Source organism: Streptopelia decaocto (assembly GCF_964273445.1).
Source record: "Streptopelia decaocto genome assembly, chromosome: Z".
Lineage (NCBI taxonomy): Eukaryota > Metazoa > Chordata > Aves > Columbiformes > Columbidae > Streptopelia > Streptopelia decaocto.
Window position 1 is genome coordinate 78858911 of NC_138657.1, and position 21268 is coordinate 78880178.

A 21268-nucleotide genomic window follows, 5' to 3' on the forward strand; every position below is an offset into this window, starting at 1 on the left:
GGCTGTAAATCTGTTTGTATGCTATAATCCTGATTTACACTCAGCTACTGTTGCAGTATTTACTCCGCTAATCATGGTTTCTCTACTGCTAATTGCCTTTTTGTTGTCTGAACTTAAAGCTATGGTAATTTACTGCTCTTTTGGGGCTTTCAGTTATACATCTGGGGATCATTTTGGGGCTATTTAAGAGCTAATCTGTTTTTCCCCCCCTGCCAGACATCACCTTGTTGAGTGAAGGGCGCAGAACAGTGGTGTTCAGCTGAACTGTAATGCTAGGAAAACTCCACCCGGGCTGTTAATTTGCTTCAAGTTCAGCTGGCAAATACCTTTTGTTGTCTTGTGAGGTGGCAGCTCCTCCTTGGGAAGCAGCACACGGGTTTCCTGCCTCGCTAACCCTGATCAGATGTTGCACCAAGGGTCTTCGCTTTCCAAAAATTGAACATACAGGATGGTCCCTGCCCCTCTATTTGCTTGCATCTTTTCCAAGTGCTTTAACCAGCCATTAGAGGGTTCCCCTGGACTGTTTTTAGGGTTTAATTTCTTCTCTCTGTGTCTTCTCGGTCTACATGGGGTTAGAATCAGCTCTGCATATTCACACACCTTTGAAATTCTATGGGGCATTATTGCATCCTCCTCCTGTCATCTTTGAAGAGGTGTCCAGTCAAAGTAGATATACATAATACATTTATCTAATCCCAAATTTCTGCTTGACAAATGATTATTCACCCATGTAATCTGAGTGAGTGGTTTCCAAGACACAGGTAATCTCACCTGCTTCGGGGCTGCCCAGCGTCCCCCAGGTTTCTATTAAACAGAGGCACAAGTGATTTTCCTTTTCTCTTCTTCCTTGTCCCTTCTTCCTTGTCCCTTCTTCGTTTCCGCCTTCTTTTTCCTTTTTTCCTTTCCCCTTTCCTCTCCCCTTTCCTCTCCCCCTTCCTTTCCCCTTTCATTTCCCCTTTCCTCTCCCCTTTCCTCTCCCCCTTCCTTTCCCTTTTCCTTTCCCTTTTCCTTTCCCTTTTCCTTTCCCTTTTCCTTTCCCCCTTCCTTTCCCCCTTCCTTTCCCCCTTCCTTTCTTTCCCCCCCTTTTCCCCTTTTCCCCTTTTTCCCTTTTACCCTTTTCCTTTCTTATTTACTTTTTTCTTTTTTCTTCTTTTTATTGAAATTTCATTTTTAATTCATTTTTTAAAAACTTATTTTCTGTAAGACAAAAAAAAAAATAATTTTGGCTGGCTTGTGTTTTCCACACAAGTGATACTTAGTAAGTCACAGCACAGCTTCACTAATTGCAGTGAAGAATGTTCTTAGCAGTACTTGGCATAGAAGACAAATCTTGCCACACTGGTATTTATAGAGGACTTGTTCCCTGACAGACTGGTGAACTGGATAACACTGAGGAACTGTAAGGAAAAACAACCCTGCTGTATATGTAACTTACGAAAAACAGATCTTTTTCAAGTGTTTGTATTATTGTTAGGGCAGATGTGTGAAGCAGCACAAGCAGAAACTGGTGGGTTTGTTGGTTTCTTTTTAATTGACCCATTCCCCCTGCTTTTGTGCTTTTAAAAAAAGCATTTTGATTTTTCTTGGTGTGTGTGATGTTTCTGTCCAGCTTTGTGTGCCACAGCGCCATTGAGTCCGATTTATTGATAGTAGGTTGTTTCTTTACTTCAAAGAGGTTCAGGCACAGTCTAACTCTTAGCATTGTAGAGTAACAGCTGGGAAGTGTAATTACATCAAGTGTTCTTGATGCAACAGTCAGGATTTGTGTGATAACACCATTGCTAGAGCTGCTGAGTTTGAATAAATCCGGTGATCATCCTTTATCAGCTGATGAACTGGAAGTTGGATAAGTTGATCTAATAAGATTTTACACCCTTAGTGTTTCAGCCTTTTTTTTTTGTTAGCTTGGAAGATTCATTTTCCAACTGATTTCTGAGTTGTATAAGCTGTTAAACATTGACTGCATTTGCTTTTTCCCCATCTGTAGGTCATTTGGATCCAGGCTTCCTCGCAAGTGACAAAACCTCTTCTGGTAATGCCCAGATCAACGAAGAAATTCATATTGCCTCTTCTGATAGTGAAGTAGAGATTGTTGGAGTTCAGGAACACGCCAGGTATTAATTCCTTTTTCTTGCTTTTTCTGCTCCTAATAGTTCTTTCATTTTATCAGAATATCTCTATTGCCAAAATTAATAAAGAAAAAAAACGTGCTGACTTCCACTTCTGTAGTTATCCATCCATAACTGGTGCCCAAAACATAACAAATGTTGCTCTAGTTTTTACTATTCTGCTGTGTGAATGTGTTTTTCTTCAGAACACTGTCAGCTTCTATTGTATTCAGATTCACCTTGTGATTCGGTAACAAACATTAACAAGAAAAACATATTTAGTATTAAAATACCAAATATTGCCATACCAAATTTATATACATCACGAACCATTGTTAGGAGTTCAGATTTTAACGGCATGTTTTGTGAATATGCAAATACATTAACAAAAATGTTAATGTGGGTTCTTGTTTCCTTTCAAAATATTCACTTATATTAAGGATTTAATCAGCTTCCAGATTATTTAATTAATCAGTAGTTGTGAAAATACCATCAGCTTTTCGATGGTTACTGTCATAAGGTAGCCTGTTTAGATTAAAATCCGGATCCTTTTGGATCTTGGTTCTAATTCAAGATACAAGAGAGTTCAACCCCCCAAAGCAGACAGGGGTAATGAAGCCAGAGGTTTCTCTCAAGCTGCCCCTCTGTCCTTCAAATGTTATTCTCCACTCTTCCTCTTTAGTCCATGATCTTTCATTGGCTTAAGGTATTTTTTTTGGTGAGGAAAGGAAGAAGGAAGGTGCGTGGGACCCAGTTTCCCATCAGGGAAACTGCAGATCGTGTGGGCACAACCCAGTGCTGTTGCGTGTGAAAAAATGAATTTTTAAGGTGCTGAGGGAAGAGAGATTTAGTCTTTGCTTTTAGAATAGCAGAAGTCCTTGCATGGCTGACTCTTTTAGATACTAATTCCTTGGGAAGTCGCTCTCCTGGCTGTTTCTCCAGCAGACACAGGGTTTAGAGGATCTTTTTCCTAATGATAAGCAACGTGGACTTGCCCTCCTCTACTAGTTTGTGTAAACCTTTCTAGCACTATGCACACACAGCCCTCCTTTTTGGCGTCCCCTGTTCAAAAGCTTTCCATGCTGCTTGCCTCGATAATATTTACCGTGTACAAGAATGGAAATGTTAAGTAAATGCAGAGTTGCTTGTTTAAAATCAGTTTTAGTAGATATGGACCCAAACAATTTCAGCAAAGAGAGACATAAAGCATGCTTTTGTGCTTTCCTTTGTTCATGTAACCACGTTCCACCTCCCCACGACTCGTTCTCACTGGCCCCATTAAATATTCACGTATTTCAGTTGTTCGAATCCTGTTGAGAATTTCATTTCTCTTGCAGGTCTAGGCTTGCAGTTGTGAAGTATTGATGGGCTTCTGGGAGGGTTTAGGTGTTTGATCAGTGGTTTTTTTCCATGCTTAGTTAGCGTGGTGTTTGGATTCAGTTATTTTTTGTTGTGCTGTATATTCCGTGCCCTCGTTGGGCTGGTGTGAGTGATGGCACCTCAAAGTTTGTCCATCATCTGTAGTTTTCCAGATTGCTATTCAGTTGGTGTTTCTCATCATTGGAATATTACTTAGCATCTACTTAGGACACCAAGTCACGTTTTTCAGTTTTTTAAATTTTTGTCCATTTTTTTTAATCATGAATGCATATAAAACAGTCTTCCTCTTTTTTTCCCCTCCTCTTTTAGTTGACTTTACATGGCATCTTCCTTTAGCTACAGATTGGAAAGCATGTTCCCTCAGCTCATGTTTGAATGTTTTGCTATTGGCTGCTTGTGTGGCTTCTTCGAGGATAAACACTTTTATTTCTGCGAGGTATCATTTCTAGGGGATAATTTATAGCTTGCTTTTTGTCATCTTCAGGGAGAAAATTAGCATTAGCTTTCCCTAAACATTGAGGACTGTTCTGTATCAGAGCGATGGACCATAGTCCCTGAGACCATTTGGCTTGCTTTGGCTATGAGCTTTCCTTGTTATGCTTAAAAATATTTAATCTGAAAATAAAGCTGTAAGAAAAAAAAATGCCCTGCATTTGCTAGAGTCCCAGGCTTTTATTTCTAGTTCTTTGTAGACGCGTACTTTAAGTATGTATCTTCAAGACTGAGGTAGTAATAAAAAGTCATTCTGAACATCACATCCAAAACTAAGCAGTGTATCTGAGAAGGAAATGAGGCATTTATATTCAGAGAAGGTAGAGCTCAGAGAATGAGATTTTTTTTAATTCTCTTTCGTGAAACTCTTTAACCATAGACGAGAGAGATGAGCATAACCAAAGTAGTTCTGGGGAGAAATAAATTACGCTACTTTGAAACAAATACAACGTAAATGTCAGGGATATTTGACCAGTGTAAAAAACCTGTACGGTACACATGCCTTCATAATGAAAGAAATAAGAATAGGTCACCCCAGCAGCCAGACATCTACACGTGTGCGCAGCTTCAGCCACCACCAGTGCTGCGAACAGCAAAACAGCTTCTGGAGCAGTGGGTATAGAGTTTTTCTTACACTTGTGTAAGATTTACAGGTGGAAAGGTTGTGACCGTCTTAAAGACTCCAGTAAATTCCTGTCATTGCTTCATCCTCTAACAAAATTAGTCTGACTTGTATTTTGTTTCCTTTTTTCCTAATTATTATTAGCTTGTACGTAAATCGTCGCACACCTGTTATGAATATAATAGGTAAAAATACAGTGCAAATAAGTAGATATGCACCTCACTTGAGCAGGGCACTTGACTGTGTGCTTATCTTTAAATACATGATTTAGTCTCGTTGACTATAATCACTGGAAGCTTAAATGTCTTGCTGAAGTGTGGCTGTACTGTTATCAGCGAGCACTTTCCAGCATGTTTGTGATTTTTATAGCTAAGAAGACCAAAGGAAAATCAAGCGTAAGGGCTGTAATAATGTAATTACAAGATGGTTCTTGTAATTCTTGTAATGAAACTATCATTTCATGTGGAAAGGTAGCTTTTTTTCTTTGTCTCATTTTTTTCTCTTTAAAAGTCCAGTGGGTAAAACTGCTCTCAGGAGACTGCTTCTGAATAATGCATGGTACTGCAAGTGGTGAGCAGAGTTCTTCTGTATCCTTGGGATCCATGCACATGTGTAGAGGCTTGCATCTGAACAGGACCAACCCCAGGTTCCAGTATAAGTTGGGGAATGACCTATTAGAGAGCAGAATAGCAGAAAGGGACCTGGGGGTCCTGGGGACAGCAGGGTGACCATGAGCCAGCACTGGGCCCTTGTGGCCAGGAAGCCAATGGTACCTGGGGTGGGTTAGAAGGGGGTGGTCAGTAGGTCAGAGAGGTTCTCCTGCCCCTCTGCTCTGCCCTGGGGAGACCACACCTGGAATCTTGTGTCCAGTTGTGGCCCCTCAGTTCCAGCAGGACAGGGAACTGCTGGAGAGAGTCCAGCGCAGCCACCAAGATGCTGAAGGGAGTGGAGCATCTCCCGGGTGAGGAAAGGCTGAGGGAGCTGGGGCTCTGGAGAAGAGGAGACTGAGGGGTGACCTCATTAATGTTTACAGATATAAAAAGGGTGAGTGTCAGGAGGATGGAGCCAGGCTCTTCTGGGTGACAGCCAGTGACAGGACAAGGGGCAATGGGTACAAACTGGAACACAGGAAGTTCCATTTAAATCTGAGAAGAAACTTGTTCCTGGTGAGGGTGGCAGAGCCTGGCCCAGGCTGCCCAGGGGGGTTGTGGAGTCTCCTTCTGTGCAGACATTCCAACCCGCCTGGACACCTTCCTGTGTAACCTCATCTGGGTGTTCCTGCTCCATGGGGGGACTGCACTGGATGAGCTTTCCAGGTCCCTTCCAACCCCTGACACTCTGGGATTCTGTGATTCTGTGATATGGATATGTGCATAAAAACGCATGCATTTTACACCCACTGGCAGAATTCAGTTCTTAAAAATAATTTAATCCACACCATCACCACCCTGAACTTCTAAGTTTAGTCTCAGCTTTGTTACTGGGAATTTGAGATGTCACCGAGTCTACAAATGGAAAATAAACGAGAACATTTTGGAGAGGGACACGTTAACGAGACGCCAAAGTGACAAACCGCCCAGATTCAATAGCCGCTTTAATCCCTTTGTGTGTTTTCTGTTGCCGCAGGTGCGTGCATCCCAGGGGCGGTGTGATCCAGAGCGTGTCCTCCTGGAAGCACGGCGCGGGCTCCCAGTACATCAGCGCCCAGCAAACCCAACCATGGACAGCTGTGACCCCCCAGCAGAACTGGTCCTCGCCCCCAGAAGTCGTAGACCTCACTTTGGATGAGGACACCAGGCGCAAATATCTACTGTAACGCGGTGTCGCTGTCTGTCTGTCCCCACCCCTTCCCCCCCTTGGTGGCACACGTTGTTAAAGCTTCAGCTTTGGAAGCCCGGTTCCTGGCGTTGCAAAATTCAAACTCATTAAGCTTTTCACTTCCGTAAGAATGTAATATAATTTCACTATCATTTCAAGTGTTTTTGCCTTCTCCAAGGAGGATTCCTCCCAGAGTTAAAACCCAAATTTAAAACACAACTGCAGTCACTAACTTGTGTGTGTGTCAATCGGAAGAAACAACTGTGTGCAAACTTATGTCCTCCCACCCTTTCCCACCTCCAACTTCAGGACGTTTTTAATTTATCAGCATATTGATTTTTATTAGTAGACGTTAGTGTTTTGCTGTGTGAGCATCAGTGATTTTGAGAAATGCTGTGTCCTCACTGATTTCAGTGGAACTTGGGGGTATTCAACACTTCTGAAAATTGGGCCAAGAGTTTTTATGCTCAAGCTGATTTGGTTGCGTTACCAGCAGGAGGGACTGTCTAATACAAACGGCCCATAACATATGCACTGAACAGCTTTTAATTAAAGTTTTTGTTTTCCATATAATTTATAGTTTACACTCTTTTCAGTGCTGAGTCTTCTCTCTACTTGACTACTGTGTTTCACTGAACATTTCCCAGAGCTTGTTACTGTTTAAAATAGTCATAGTAGTGACTTACTAGCAGCTGATTACTGCAAAAGCACAAGAAAGTGAGATAAAATAAAAAGGCCCAGCATCCCTCTCCTTTTTAAGTATAGCCGAACTTTTTTACCTGTATCCAAGTCTTGCCTGGAGTCGCAGAAGGAGAGAAACGAAACATTTTGCTCGTAGTCGTTGTCTCTACTGTTGCTTATTTGCTTCATTCACATCTCAAAAACATCTCAAAAAAAAAAGAAAACAAACCGAAACAACTTGCAAAGCCCAGTCTGGCAAAGCACTTCAGCAAATGCGCGATGTTCTGTCGCTGAAACTCACGGGGCCATTCAAGTGCTTAAAACTGTAAAACTGTCCTCAAAGATGTTGCAGGATCAGGGACTAGGGTTGTGATATTTTTTTTATTTTTATTTTTCTTTAAAAAAACTAGATCTGCACCGTTTTCCCGGCTTTAGATTATGTCTCTTATTCTCGTTTTCAAATTGTTTTTAGGGTTATGATCCAGCAAACACTTTCAGCCAGAATATTTACCAAAATCCAGCAGGACTACTTGCTTTAGCCAGCCGTAGTTTCTGTAGCGTATATGGAAGTTCCTGCCCCTCATCTGTCATTCTGAGCCTTTCTCAAGGCAAAAACCAAAGATTAGACTTTAGCAAGATGGTATTCACTTTAAATGTCTATTGTGCTATTAAAATATTCCTTTGTATTCAAAACGTTTCTAGTGGGAATTTTGTACAGCTCTGTCGCCAGTATTTCCCCATTTAAGGCCGAGCAGGAGGTAGTCAGGACATGGGAAATTCTGTTTTCTCTCTGTGTTGAGCGGTTTCTAAATTTATTCGGCTTCCAGTAATTTTATTTGTGGGCAAAAGTAAATTAAAATTGCCTATATTGTCACATAACTTGAAAAAACAAAGCACAGCAGCGTTGGTATAGTTAGTAACAGACAGCTTTTCCTTTAACGAGCAGAACGATTCTGACCGCGCTTCAAGGAACAACTAGGTAAGGGATTAACGTTCCAATTTCGAGCTTTCTAAAACACGTAACATCAGCGTATTGCATGGCCAGAAAAGTGTACGTGGTGCTTATAGTGACTGATTTATTTCCGGGGGGGGCGGGAGGGAGGGAGCAGCGCACGCACCGGGAAAAGCCCCTATAGCATCTATATCAGTAGCGCCTGCCCGTCTTTTCTCCTGGTGTTTAAACCACGCAGCTCGAGCCGTCGTTTCAGCGGGATGCAAAGGTAATTTCGGAACAGTGGTTTGGTGTGGCTGCTTTTTGTTGTCCTGTTTCACAAAGTCTCTTTTTTTTTTTTTTTTTTGTTATTTTAAAGAACAGTTTTGAAGAAGAAGCTGCAGGGACCCATTTGTAGTCCTTCCATGAGAAAAAAAATGCAAACCAACTATCTTGTTTTTCAGTTTGTATATGATGTGACTTCCATGTATATATGAAAACGACTGCGTCCTAACCAAACTTCCTCCAATTGTGCACTGTGTTTGTTTAAATGATTCATGTATTGTAGTCTGAACCAGGTTTTCTTTTATTTAAAACACTACGTATTTTATCTTAACAAATTCGAAAGGGTAGTGGTCTGACAACCGCAATCACTGGATAGCTAGGAAGCGTTCTTATTTCTTTTTGTATTTTTAAATTTTTGGTTTTATTTTTGTTTCGTTGTTTTTTTTTTTTTTAAAAATAGAGCAAAAGGTGCCTGGACAGTTTTGCTCTTCTCAGCAGGAAAGAGAAACGTTAGCCATTGTATGGCCAAGAACCAATGCACTTGGGGCCTGATGCAGAACCCACCGGAGCCAACGCTACGGTGTGCATTGGATCGAGCCCCTCATGGTTTAGCAGTTCCTGAATTGCTGGAGTGTGAACTTGGAATCTTCTGTAGTGAAGACAAATCATTGCTTAGAATATAAATGTCGAAAACGTGCGACTTTAGTTGACAAATTCTATTCTTCTCGACACTCGTTATTTAGTTCTCGTTTTTTTTCCATCTAGTATTTAATGGTCTTTGGAGAAAAAAATAATAATAAAACAGAGTGTTATATATATATATAAATATATATATTTTTGGTGCAAGATGAGACCTTCTGTTTTTTGAAACAAGTCTGTAGCATAAAGGTTAAACTATTTTAAGACAAAATAAAATAGAGTGTATTATTTAAACAATATCACTTTGTTCGGGATCGTTTTTTTCCACTTTGATTCAGTCTGCTGTATCTCACATCTCCCAAATAAAGCCTTAAGCTCTCGGAATGAGCTACAACTGCCCAATTTCAGCACCGCTCCTGCCGTAACGTGTTTAATTTAGAATGTCCAGGATGTAAATGTGATTTGCTGACCCAGAAGCTTTTATCTCGCAGGCCGGGGCAGGACGGCGGCTCCTCCCTGCGCCGCTGGTGGGGATGCGGGTGCAGGGGAGGAGCGGCCGCTGCCCATCGCGTTCTGCACAATCACAGAATCATTTTGGTTGGAAAAGACCCTCAAGATCATGGAGTCCAACCATAACCCACGCCCAGCACTACCCCATGTCCCTGGGAACCTCCTCTGTGTGTATTTTCAATCCCTGCAGGGATGGTGACTCCACCACAGCCTGTTCCAATGCCCGACAGCCCTTTGGGGAAGAAATTGTTCCTAATAAAAAGAAGGATGGTAAGTACATCTGCACTGTGCTAAACTGAGGGTCCTACTGCTTGCCTTCTTATAGCCAATATAAAAATAATTATAATATCCATTAGGTTTCCAGCCACTTAGGGGAATTTGCTGTAGGTCTGATGTTTTTATCATGTGCAAAGGCTCTCAGTGTTGTGAACAAGAAGAGCCATTTACCCGCGTGTTCTACATGTCGAGATGGATGTTGGGGGTGCAGCGAGCTGGTCTTTCAGCCCCACCGAGTTCTTGGCTTCTGTGGAGCTGGAAAACACACGTTCGGGTGGTGGTTGTGGAGGTGGACGCCACACTTGGGTTTTATTCCGTGTCTGTCCCATGGGGGAGAGCAGCGCTGTGAGTTCGGTGCGGGTGTTTGTGCTCAGTACAGGACCCGTTTTCCTTCACCTGGCAGCAAAAGCAACGTGCTTTCCGAGTGTTGTTTCGGGGACGATCTATTGATGATCTATTGATTACGGCAGCATCACAAAAAGAAATTAAAAGTGCACTTACAGGACTAAAGCTGGGCAACTTAACCTGACTAAAACACAGGGCCCTCGTGCTACTGAACTGTTTTTAGGAATAGTTTGACATGGACAGATTAGAGAAATAACCAGGTAAGCTATGGCAAACAGTCCGGCAGTTTTCTGTACCAACTGCGGTTGAACAATTACATGCCTTTTTGGGATTTTTAGGGCGCTGGAGAACTTTTATCCCTGCACATGCTTGGGACATGGCTCACAATCACTCCTTTGCTGTTATATACTTCTGAAATGTGCACATCATTGTGCTGCTCGTACAGAGTTACATTTAAGGGTGTTGCGTAGCCCATGGGGAAAGATAAAACAGGGTCTGTGGGCCTTGAATACTCAGCAGGTCCATTATATCGGCCCCTGGCCGGTCTAAGGGGTGGCAATATACACACACTGCTGTGGATACAGGACTAACTAAATGGAATTATTCGCACCAATGGATTGTGAAGCAGTACCACAGACTATTAAATTCATCTAGTAACTCCAGACACTGTACCCAGACTTATTTTACATCTTCTGCTTATATCCGATTCTCAAGATGTCGCATTTCAGGTATCTTCAATAAACAGAGGAGACAGCACCGGGACAGTGTTACTGGTGTCGAGAACGCAACATCGCATTGAAGTTCAGTCCGAACAAGCACAAGCCACCGCTTTCCGGTCTGTGTTGGTCACGGCTGTAAAAGCTGCTTCGATTTTGAAGGCACGTGCTGCTTCAACATAACTGATGAACCAGCCAGCGTGGAACGCGACATTTAACATCTTCAGGACTTAATGCATCAAATGGAACAATCTGCTGATAATGCCCGGCTGAATAACTCATTTAACTCCGTGACAAGATGAGTGGGATACCTGATTTAAAGCATTATTGTACAGATATGTTTGTTCCTTTGTTCTGTGTGTGTTTATTGTAGGCCTCTGTCAAGTGCTCTATGCTACAGCCCGCAAGCCCAAATTAACGTCTCCAGCTTTGCCAGCCCAGCAGAAACGTCTCTTGGGCGAGGGGGTGGAATGTGTGGGAACAGCGCAAAAAAGGAGGAGAATTGTAAATACGCTCAAGCAACTGCAGCTGTGGTGGAGAAAAACAGATATATCACAAGTACAACCTCTGCGTTCAGATAACGGGCCTGTGAAAAAGTCGTGAAGGCACCTTATCATCCACCCTTGAGATTCTCGCACGCAAAGATCAAAGCGGTGGTGCAAAGCGCAGAATTAGTGCACGAGTGATTTTCCCTCATTCCTAACGGGGTAGCCTGTCCAGCACACTCTGCCAAAACCAGCATGTTTAGTCTTTTTGTTTTGCAGATTGCTCTAAGATGAAGGTACAATAGATCATCCTGTCGCTGCTGAAGGTACATCATGTCCTGGCAGGACCGAAGGGGAGTGGAAAGTATTATCAGTGGGCGACCTTGTTCAGACGGTCATCGACCACAACGAGGATTTTTAATCTAATGCCTCATCCAGTTGTGATTTTGTTGGCTCTGAAGGTATCACGCTTGTTACTTGCGATCGTTTTGTCTGGTACACATCTAGGCAAAGACTCCCTGTTTGGCATGAGAAATTCCCAACAGTACAATCAATAATGACATTTTATATTACTGAAGCTATTCGCTTAAAACAAGTTTGCATGTATGTTAACATTGTATAGAGATAATATTAATTTAACACTTAAACCAAGCAATTTATCAACCAATTGGACTCCCTACTGCTGACCTACAATACGCCACGTATTTATGACGCAGAGGCACGAGGTAACCGTGCTGCCCCTCTATGAGAGAATAAAGTGGGTTGACTGAAGCCAAGTGGGCATGCATGCACATGATTAAAGAAATGTGTATTTGATAGTTGGAGTTATATCCCTTATAATATGCCTAACAATCACACCACATTTTATCATGCAGAATCCAAAGTTCTTCACAAACTTTCATCCTCTTGAACACTCTCATGTTGGTGACCACGCTGTCACATCCAAACCTCTGCTCGCACAGCGCATTTGCTGTCCTGGGTGAAGATGCCAGAGTCCAGCACTGGTCAGGATTTAAGATCTTGAAAGTGGATTTCTGTGGCAGATCAGGTATTTCTTTGTGATCAAATGCGAGATTAAAAACCCTTCCCTTTTGTGTTGCCAAGAATGAATGTCCCCATGTTGTGCAGAAATCACCCATGTACTTGTCCCTCCATTTCAAACCACAGTGTTGATCTCTGTGGTCCATGTCAGCATATGAAGATTACTCTTTCAGGAAAAGAAACCACTAGGAGGAGATGCATTTTTGGCATCAGGCACAGAGGAAATCCAAGAGCCATTGGAAAAGCCTTCAAGTGTTTCTGTTCCGAGGGAATGGCAGGAAAATGCAGAGAATGACAGAATCGACTGGGTTGGAAAAGACCTCAGAGATCATCAAGTCCAACCCTTGGTCCAACTCCAGTCCATTGACTAGATCATGGCACTAAGTGCCGTGTCCAATCTCAGTTTACAAACCTCCAGGGCCAGTGAGTCCAGCACCTCCCTGGGCAGCCATTCCAATGCCTGACCACTCTCTCTGCACAGAACTGTTTTCTAATATCCAGCCTAAATTTCCCCTGGCAGAGTTGAAGCCCATGCCCCCTTGTCCTATTGCTGACTGCCTGGGAGAAGAGACCAATCCCCACCTGGCTAGAACTGCCCTTCAGGTAGTTCTAGAGAGTGCTGAGCTCAGCTCTAAGCCTCCTCTTCTCCAGACTAAACAAGCCCAGCTCCCTCAGCCTCTCCCCAAAGGGCTTGTGTTCAAGTCCCTTCCCCAGTCTTGTTGCTCTTCTCTGGACCCGCTCCAGCACTTCAATATCAGGTTGGATTCAATGATACTTGTGGGTCCTTCCAACTCAGGACATTCTGTGGTTCTAAGGCAGCAGAACAGCAACTGAACACCAAAAAGTATCAGGTGTAGGGGGTCTCGTACAGACCTTTCCCACCATGTGCAGTTTGACTACAAGACAACCACTTTATTTTATAAATATGACGGTCTGGGTGAGCCCGCTTTGAGCTCTCTCTGATCAATAGGCTGTGTGGCGATGGTTTTTATTTCACTTCTCACACATCACTGGATGAGCCCAGTTCGAGTTCCACCTTAAATGCGCACTGAATAGAATGAATCACTTAGGATTATAAGGCTGTGTGATTCCAGTATAAGTGGTTCCAGTATAAGTTGGGGAATGACCTATTAGAGAGCAGCGTAGGGGAAAGGGACCTGGGGGTCCTGGGGACAGCAGGGTGACCATGAGCCAGCACTGGGCCCTTGTGGCCAGGAAGCCAATGGGACCTGGGGTGGGTTAGAAGGGGGTGGTCAGTAGGTCCGAGAGGTTCTCCTGCCCCTCTGCTCTGCCCTGGGGAGACCACACCTGGAATCTTGTGTCCAGTTGTGGCCCCTCAGTTCCAGCAGGACAGGGAACTGCTGGAGAGAGTCCAGCGCAGCCACCAAGATGCTGCAGGGAGTGGAGCATCTCCCGTGTGAGGAAAGGCTGAGGGAGCTGGGGCTCTGGAGCTGGACAAGAGGACACTGAGGGGGGACTCATTCATGGTTACAGATATATAAAGGGTGAGTGTCAGGAGGATGGAGCCAGGCTCTTCTGGGTGACAACCAGTGACAGGACAAGGGGCAATGGGTACAAACTGGAACACAGGAGGTTCCACTTAAATCTGAGAAGAAACTTGTTCCTGGTGAGGGTGGCAGAGCCTGGCCCAGGCTGCCCAGGGGGGTTGTGGAGTCTCCTTCTGTGCAGACATTCCAACCCGCCTGGACACCTTCCGGTGTAACCTCATCTGGGTGTTCCTGCTCCATGGGGGGATTGCACTGGATGAGCTTTCAGTCCCTTCCAATTCCTGACACTCTGTGATTCTGTGATTTTTAATATACTCCCTGCTTCACGTTATAATACTTAGTAGGCTGTGTGCTGTAAAGTTCTGCTCATAGTTACCAAAAGCAACTACAGACTACGCTGAACATCAGCGAGATGAGGTCTAGTTCGCACTTTGCTGGGAAAAACTGAATTGATGGGGGAGAAAATGATGATTTCAGGGCTAATGTGAAGACATTACGGACATCAGCAAAAAGGGGCCTGCTCTGTGCTTTGCTAAGAAGAAGAGGATTAATTCAGACCAAACAACACCTGCAAGGACTGTAAACAATATCTACAGCTAAACTAGGCAAAGGCCCGTTTGAGATCAGTGAAAAAGATCCAATGAAAGGAAAGAAGACCCCCGACTCAAATATTGCCATTGGGCTGAATCATGGTGTGAGAAATGGGTAAATAATACAAAACCCCAGGATTTTCCGTGCTTGGCTGGGACCCCTGCGCAGGCACCAGCTCGAGCCAGCCCTCCCGCTGTTCTGCTCCTTTAAATGATTTATTTCTGTGGACTTTAGGGATCCTGGGATCCAGACGTGATGGGAGGTGAGCAGGATTCGGCTTGGCTTATTTCCTCCCTGCAGTACATAACACTGAACCTGCCACCGAGCTTTAAGTCGTGCTTGAGCAACTTAAACAAAACTCTGCGGCAAACAGGGCCCTAATTCACTCACCTGCGACAATGTGGGACGAGGACATCTGATGTACATACTGAATATTTGTTTCTCCGTCAGCAAGAGGCACCTGGAGCATTTAGGCTGGGGGATATGCGGGATGGAAAGCTCGGAATGTCTCCCGCAGCACCCAGCGCACCCCTCGTGGCTCAGGACGCTTCACTTTCATGTAGGAGCCACTTGGCTCCGTGGGAATTGTCACTTCTGGGGCGACATGAGAACCTGGCAAAAAAACTACCCAAACTGGTTTGATACTTTTTTTACTGCTTTCCCCAGTGAATTCATTGCAATGCAGGTTAATTTGTGGCTGAAAGTTTAGTTTGTCTGCCTTACAATGGGAACCGGAAGGGTTTTACGAAGTGGATTAGTCCCCCAGCTCCCTGGAGAATCTGTAAATGATGCTCTTTGCTGAGGGCATCACCTCCTTTCGCTGAAATACAACTTGTTTTCCCCTCTCCCTTTTAGGGTCGTCTGTGTCTTCCTCTCCAGAGCATCACAGGGATGCAGTTTCCCTCCTACCTGCAAAGGAAAGGAGCAGAATGCGCACAAAATGCAAACTTGCGACAGAAGAAACCTATAGCTTTGCTCCATAACTTTGGTCTTTGGAGCAAAAAAAGGTGAACGCCCTCCTTTTATTGAAATTAACATCAGACGAGGATCCAGCCCCTCCGGGTTTATATATTGATGTCTAACCTGATGACCACCTGTTGCTGGTCAGGTCAGGGGACATGTGGCCTGCACCATTTAACAGAACGTACAGATCCAGCCACGGTTGATGTGGACAAGAATCAGAATCACGGAATGGTTGGGGTTGGACTTCTGGAGATCATCTAGTCCAAGACACCTGCTCAAGCAGGGTCACCAGAGCAGATCACACAGGTGGGTTTGTCTGCAGAGAAGGAGACTCCACAACCTCTCTGGGCAGCCTGGGCCAGGCTCTGGCACCTCAAAGTAAATAAGTTTCTCCTCATATTCAGATGGAACCTCCTGTGCTCCAGCCTGTGTCCATTGCTTCTCATCCCATTACTGGGCACCACTGAAAGGAGTCTGGTCCATCCTCTTGACACCCACCCTTGAGATATTTGTAAACACTGATGAGATCCCCTCTCAGCTTCTCTTCTCCAGCTGAACTGCCCCAGCTCTCTCAGTGTCTCCTCATAAGAAAGATGCTCCAGACCCCTCAGCATCTTTGCAGCCACCGCTGGGCTGCTGGACCAGGGAGTTTGTAAAAAGTATAAATGCATTCCTGAGAATCCTTACAACTACTCATTCATAAATGCCCCTTGGAAATGATCACAGAATGGTTTGGGTTGAAAGGGACCTTCAAGGGTCAGCCGGTCCAACCCCTGCCATGAGCAGGGACACGGACACCCAGATCCTCCCCATTGCTTCTCTTGTTGTGTGTCTGCCTTAAACTTGACGTTACCAAACTCCAAAGTCACATCACGTCCATCACTCCAGCTCATCGACCTCATCCATGTCTTCTAGCATTGGCAGTTCTGCTACACAACCCTGCGACCAGCGCTTTCTAGTAGAAATTTCCAACTCTATCTGACAAAGCCACTCATAAAAATAGTGACTTTCCATTGCCTCCTTGCATCTTTACTAATGTTACCGCCAGCAGACTTAATTATCTGCATCCTAAAATACTCTTGATTTTTCCCCACTCGTTACAACTGTAGCCCTCTGTGCCCCATTTGGCAGCGTGGGTCCCCGCTCTGGGGCTGTAGATAGGAAGGAGATGTTTATCAGTGGTCCTCTAAACCCAAAGAGGAGCTTTCAAGTCAGAGGTGTTTGGGCTGGAGTGATGCTTTTAAGATCCTAATGGGAAATGTGTCACTTGTGCTATGTGTTCTCACTCAAAGCCCATGTTAACTGGCACAGGATATGACAGACAATCATGAAAGGGTAATTTTCTTGCTTTTCCACATGATTACACTTCTCACTCAGACGCATTTATTCACACTTTCCCTGGACGGCGTGTGACAAAACCACCGAATAAAAACACCCCTCGCAGGAGCTCTGCCACTTACAAGTCACCAGCTGAGCGCCTCGGATCTATTTTCTGACATCTCACTAATGCTCCCCGTCTGCTAACGTTTCACAGCTCTAATGGGATCCGTCATCTGCACGAAGAGCCAAGGTGAAATTCTCCACAATGCAGCGATGTGCTGGAAACCACCTCCTTGGTTGGGATTCCCTTCTTCTCCTGTCCCAAGAGGACACCCCCTCCTCATCCCTGCATTGCTCAGAGCAACAAGAGCGAACAATTTGCACTTAAATAAAGTGGTGATGTGGGTTAAACAATAGATTTGGGCAAAGCATGGTTCTTCTGAGCGGTTGGGGTTGGCTCTTGAAGGTGAGTGATGGTGCTTGCTCAGGTTGCAGGGATGCAAGGAATGATGGAAGCATCCTCACAACGTGGGGTGCCAGTGATGGGAGCGGGACATCAGCTGGTGGTGACTCCATAACTGCTCCAGCTTGGCCTCTTGCTTCTGGAGGAGATCACAGAATCCCAGAATGTCAGGGGTTGGAAGGGACCTGGAAAGCTCACCCAGTGCAATCCCCCCATGGAGCAGGAACACCCAGATGAGGTTACACAGGAAGGTGTCCAGGTGGGTTGGAATGTCTGCACAGAAGGAGACTCCACAACCCCCCTGGGCAGCCTGGGCCAGGCTCTGCCACCCTCACCATGAAGAAGTTTCTTCTCAAATTTAAGTGGAACCTCCTGTGTTCCAGTTTGAACCCACTGCCCCTTGTCCTACCGTTGGTTGTCACTGAGAAGAGCCTGGCTCCATCCTCCTGACACTCCTCCTTTATATATTTGTAAACATTAATAAGAGATCCCCAGCCCTTGGGCAGAAGCGTCATCTCCAGCACGGTGGAGCGATGCGGCCAAAACGTAAGGGTGTAAATGCATCTCTGGTGGGGATAGTCTCTGATTTTCTCAGCGAACATTGGAGACAGGACCTACCTGTTTGTGAGGTGCATCCCAAGAAGGAAAAAACACAGGTTTGTGTATTTCATAAAATAATTTTTGTTTCTGGTGGTTCTTTATGCATGCTGGGTCTTTTCTTGGCTTGTTAGTGCCACATTTCCAGTCCCATACTGAGCATTAGGCTGGACAGGCAGTGATGGGCGCTCACCCTTGGCCTGTGGAAGGGCAAAAGCTCTCCACAGAACTGGTTTTGGCTCTGGACAGGTAAAGGGTAGAGATTACATGGACAAAATCCTGGTCAGCAATCAGACGTGGGAGCATCAGCCTGTAGAAACGTCTCCACTCCTGTGCTCTGCCGAACCAGCCTTCCAAATACCTCTTTTTAAGAAAACTCCCCGAAGTAATAAAAAAATCCAGCAGCCAGCAGCGTGTAGGGGAAGCAACATATATACACAGCAAACATGGAATCGTAGAATATCTCGAGTTGGAAGGGATCCATAAGGATCATCAAGTCCAACACCCTGCTCCTCACAAGACTACCTAAAATTAAACTATGTGACTAAAATGAGTTTGACACCCCTGTTTAGGGATATGGTTTAGTGACAATGTTGGGTTAATGGTTGCACTCCATGATCTTGAGGCTCTCTTTCAACCAAAATCATTCTATGAGTCTTCGATCCCTCTTACGCGTGGAACTGCTCAGTGTCTCCATGAAGATCACAGCAGCAACTGGAGGCAAGTTGAACCATTTTCATCTCCTCTTCCAGCTCCTGGCTCAATAGCTTGTCCAACAGGAGGAAGAGCAGGAAATCTTTTTGTTCTGATGGAGGACTCCAGCCTCCTGCCTTGGGACAACCCTCTCCCTTCCATTGCTGCCACTGTGATTCATGAAGTTGTCTCCTTGGGGTAGATCAGTATTTTAGACTGCTGGGCATGAGATGTGCTACATCTTTCTGTCCCAGCACTGTGGCCATTGGATATGAGGAATAATTTCTTCCTGGAAAGGGCTGTCGGGCATTGGAACAGGCTGCGCAGGGCAGTGGTGGAGTCACCATCCCTGAGAGGGTTTAAAAGACATGTAGATGGGGTTCTTAGGGACATGGTTTAGTGATAGTGTGATGTTAATGGTTGGACTCCATGATCTTGAGGGTCTTTTCCAACAAAAATTATTCTGTGATTCTAAAAGCATTGTCCAGAGGCTCCTTGTCCTCCGATGGCCTTGGTGCCATGACCACTTCCCTGGGAAGCCTGTTCCAGTGATTGACCATCCTCTCAGTAAAGAACCTTTTCCTAATGTCCCATCTGAACTTCCCCTGACCCAGCTTCATTCCATTTCCTTGTGTCCTCCTGTTCTTTGAAGGTTTTGGTCTCCAGACTGCCAAGGTCTCTTATCATCGTCCCTGGCTCAGGGGTGAGGGGTGGGTGAGGTGCTGGAGGAAGCACAGAGCATCATCACCCTGAGCTATGCTGTGGAGAAAACCATCAATCCCTTTGAAGCAATCAGCACAGGCTGTTTGTGGATGGAAACTCTTAATAATGCAAGAATGCCAAGTTCACGATCAAGTCGTGAACTGCATCTTTCTGCCACTTTCTGTAGCGATGATGACTTGAGATGCAAAAATACAGTACAACCAGTACAACCTTCCCCAGGAACTCAGGGGTTTGCTCCGATGACCCCAGGACATACAAAATAACCAGACACTCAACCCCCCCCTTAACACCTCACACAGTCTTGTGACTTTTTGGTGCCTGTTGGCTCCAGGGGATGTGTGAAGCTGCTCAAGTGATCATCATTACTTAGGCTGGAGCGAGTAAGCAGATGCCTTGCCTTGAATAATTGAAGACTGAGCGCTTACTTGTGCTGATGCACTTGCTTGCCATGGGTGTGTTGTAGATGTATCATTGATGACGAGCACCACAAACTCCTAATAGGATGCCTCTTGTGCCACCAAGCCCACGCCACCACATCAGACCCTGCCACAGGGTGCCTGGGATGTGATTAAAGGACCAGCGTGCTGCCCCTCTACTGCTGAGGGAGACAGAGAACCAGCCTTGATATCGCCCTTCATTCAGTTGGGTTTTACTTTTCCCATCTTATTTCCATCAGTCAGGGTGGGTTCCCCCTAGGTTTGAAGACCACTGTCCCCCACAGAGGTGGGCAGAGGGGTGCAGGTGGTCTCTGTGATAACCCAGGGCTGATTCAAGCCATTGGAAGTCAATGGTTGGAAGGTGAGGAGCAGGTTGGAGGTTTAAGACACCCAGAGCAGATGACGAAACATAGTGATTAAACTCTAATAAAAGGAGGGATAACTTCAACAGGCAGCTCACAACATGTCTCGGACAAGACTTGGTGAGCTGAAAATGCTGTTTACTTCATCTCCTCCATTGAATAAAGGAGGATGATTCCCTGGTGCGCACCTGACCATCCTCCACACCTCCTGAGACCGTCTGAGGATCTTTTCTGGTGAGACCCCCCTGCAGTGCTGGTCCAGCTCTGGGTGCTCAGCACAGGACACACAAGGACCTGCTGGAGAGGGGCCAGAGGAGCCACAGGAATGATCCGAGGCTGGAACAGCTCTGCTGGGGGACAGGCTGAGAGAGTTGGGCTGTTCAGCTGGAGAAGAGAAGCTCTGGGGAGACCTTATTGCACCTTTCTGGACTTCAAAGGGGCCTGTGAGAAAGATGGGGACAGACTTTTGAGCAGGGTCTGTTGCGATAAGACAAGGGATGATGGTTTTAAACTAAAGGAGGGAGATTCAGGCTGGACATGAGGAAGAAATTGTTGTCCCTGAGGGTGGTGAGAGCCTGTCCCAGGTTGGGCAGAGAGGTGGTGGATGAGCCATCCCTGGAGACATCCCAGGCCAGGCTGGACGGGGCTCTGAGCAACCTGAGCTGGTGAAGATGTCCCTGCTCATGGCAGGGGTGGGGCTGGGGGAGCTGGGAAGGTCCCTTCCACCCCAAACCCTTCTGTGGTTCTGTGATTCTGCGGCTGCGATGCTGCTGAAACAGCCCCAGGCCATTAAAACCCCCGTCCTGCTTGGAGCTGTGGAACCACCAGCTCCTTGCACAACCTCTCCTTCCTCCAGCTCCTCAATAATAAGAAGAATTAGGGTAATTTTTAAAGCAGTCCCGCCAGGGCATGGCACAAGGCAAGGAGCATGTTTTCCAGGAGGGTCTGAGCTCCCTGCCAGCCAAAAAAGTGTTATTATATCATTTTATACCCCACTAAGCAGCAGCACCACGTGCAACAGCCAGGTTTTCACAGGGGTGATGCTGAGATCCCTCATCCTTCGATGGCCAACATGAGGTCTTGCCCTGGACCAGCACCCCCAGCTTGTGCGAGGGTATAGCAAAACTTTTAAAATGCTCAGAAAACTTCTCAAAAACACTTCAAAATTAGCTCTACACCCACTTTCCCCCCTTCCCCATGCCCCAGAGAGGAATCCCCTTAATTCATGGTTCCCAACCCCATGGAAAGGCTGGGGGAGAGGGGACACAACATATAGGTGGAG

At 45.4% G+C, this 21268-nt stretch overlaps 1 protein-coding gene and 1 long non-coding RNA gene across 2 annotated transcripts in view; both read left to right on the forward strand.

Moving 5' to 3' along the window:
* ARK2N (arkadia (RNF111) N-terminal like PKA signaling regulator 2N) overlaps nt 1-9253 on the forward strand; it is a 45382-nt gene extending 36129 nt beyond the window's left edge. The window contains exons 4-5 of the mRNA XM_082075063.1: nt 1988-2114; nt 6229-9253. Coding sequence (XP_081931189.1) covers nt 1988-2114; nt 6229-6418 — 317 coding nt within the window. The 3' untranslated portion in view covers nt 6419-9253. The remainder of the gene's footprint in view (nt 1-1987; nt 2115-6228) is intronic.
* A 2929-nt stretch (nt 9254-12182) lies between these two features.
* Nucleotides 12183-17047, forward strand: LOC309451419. Its single transcript, XR_014186250.1, has 3 exons — nt 12183-12336; nt 15284-15697; nt 16926-17047. It is a non-coding gene; the product is annotated as an uncharacterized lncRNA (long non-coding RNA).
* The last annotated feature ends 4221 nt before the right edge of the window (nt 17048-21268 follow it).